Source organism: Mandrillus leucophaeus, unplaced genomic scaffold (assembly GCF_000951045.1).
Source record: "Mandrillus leucophaeus isolate KB7577 unplaced genomic scaffold, Mleu.le_1.0 Scaffold612, whole genome shotgun sequence".
In the NCBI taxonomy this organism is placed as follows: domain Eukaryota; kingdom Metazoa; phylum Chordata; class Mammalia; order Primates; family Cercopithecidae; genus Mandrillus; species Mandrillus leucophaeus.
The window spans coordinates 1,686,924-1,688,574 of record NW_012106609.1 but is presented as its reverse complement, the minus strand read 5'-3'; the positions used below and the strand labels follow the sequence as shown (position 1 = coordinate 1,688,574).

The 1,651-nt window shown below is 53.1% G+C and overlaps 1 protein-coding gene across 7 annotated transcripts in view; it reads right to left on the bottom strand.

The window, feature by feature from the left end:
- PCCB (propionyl CoA carboxylase, beta polypeptide) overlaps positions 1-1,596 on the bottom strand; it is a 104,052-nt gene extending 102,456 nt beyond the window's left edge. For 3 of the 7 annotated variants that reach the window (XM_012000030.1, XM_012000036.1, XM_012000029.1), the window contains exon 1: positions 1,349-1,575. In XM_012000030.1, coding sequence (XP_011855420.1) covers positions 1,349-1,531 — 183 coding nt within the window. In that variant the 5' untranslated portion in view covers positions 1,532-1,575. Of the gene's footprint in view, positions 1-1,348 lie in introns of all 7 variants that reach the window. The other 4 variants (XM_012000032.1, XM_012000035.1, XM_012000034.1 and 1 more) reach the window with 2 other exon arrangements.
- Positions 1,597-1,651: the final 55 nt, after the last annotated feature.

Here is a 1,651-nt window from a genome sequence, read left to right as displayed (position 1 = left end):
GAGAAACTCCGTGTCAAAAAATAAAAATAAAAAGGGGTGCAGGAAGGGGTTCATATTAAATCTGCCTCCTAAGTCAACTTTGGCAAAAGAAAAACAGCTTCTGGAGGCTTCATCTAAACCCAGTAGGATCGAACTGGGAAAGGGCTGGGTGATGTTCCAGGGAGGCATTGAGCAATAGGCCCCAACAGAAAGAGTTGTACAGGAACACTGACAGGCCTTTCCAGAGGATGATCTAACATCTCCCTCAGCCCTAACAGAGCAGCCCCAGGGGAGAGAGAGAAAGCACTCCTAGTACCACAAACCATCACTAAATTTACGTTTTACTCTCGTGTCAAAAGGAACTGTCACCTTCGGATCCTTGTCAAATGCGAATTTATGACACCTGAATCAATACTAGACAAATACAGAGTTGTTCAAATCCCCTCACTTTAAGACCCCATCCCTCCCCCAGTGCCTCCCTCATGGTTGTGAGTTGTGCCTGAATACTCTTCACCTGTAAGAGTTTCACTTCTGCACCTTCCCGTTGGTTCTTTAATTCGTTCAGCACAACAGTCCAGACACACCCACGAGTCATGGACACACTGGGCAAGCCTGGTTTCTAGTCAGGGGTCACCTCTCCAAAATGGGCCACCTAGCTTATCTCTGAAGGCCAGCTGCGATTCTCGCCTCAAAACCCAGGCGGTGGGTGGCAGAACCTCAGCTGGTCAGTCCAGCCAAACATCGAGAGTAGCCTGCGCACTCCCAGAAAGTCACCTGCTTCCGACACATGCCTTTGCTACCCATCAAGGCGAGGCATGCTAAGGCCCTAAAGAGCTTGACCAGGCATTCTGCGGGCAGACGTTCCACAAGTTCCCTGCACGCGCACATCCCCCACTTCATGTTAGTGGAGTATGCCTAAGTTCAGTTTTCCTGCTTCCACAAAGGAGAAAGAATCTACCATCACTCTTTCATGGGGCACGAGAAGAACAAGCACATCGTTTTTACCGAGTGCCTATCGTTTTGCTATCTATGGTCTAACGATACGCTTGTGAAGGAAGAATTATTAAAATGACGCACAGAGATTTAATACGTTGCCCAAAAGTTTATGTTAAGTGGTGAGCTGGCTGGAGACCAGCCAGATCTGTCTAAATCCCAAGGGTTAAACACTGCGAAGAAGCACACAGGTGCTTCTGCTCGTTATACCCGCCTCCACGAGAAACGCTACAGGTTTTCAAAGTGAACACCCTCGCCCCCGCCCCTCCAAGCACCGTGCGGATTGGCAGGGAGGCCTCGGACGCCACAAGCCGGGCACGCTGTGATAGGTCGTGGACGCCAGGGGCGGGACTCACTAAGGCCCCTCAGGACTCACTCGCTTGTGCTGCGCGTCAATACGGCGTTGGCCTCCTCCCAGCAGCGCGGTCCGGCGCTTGTTCTCGATGCGTTCGTTAACAGAGGTGGCCTGGCTGCAAAGTCCGCGGATCGCGGCGCGGAGACCGCTCGCCAGAACGCTGAGCCTCGCCCCAGCCGCCGCCACCCGTAATGCCGCTGCCATTTTTGCTGTGCCGGCGCGTCCCCTGTCGGCGCACCTGAGTACGCATGTGCGTAAAGCGTGGTTAAGGCGCTTGCGCAGCATCGGCTGACTGTAGGGAAACTGGGGGCTGGACTACAGAAC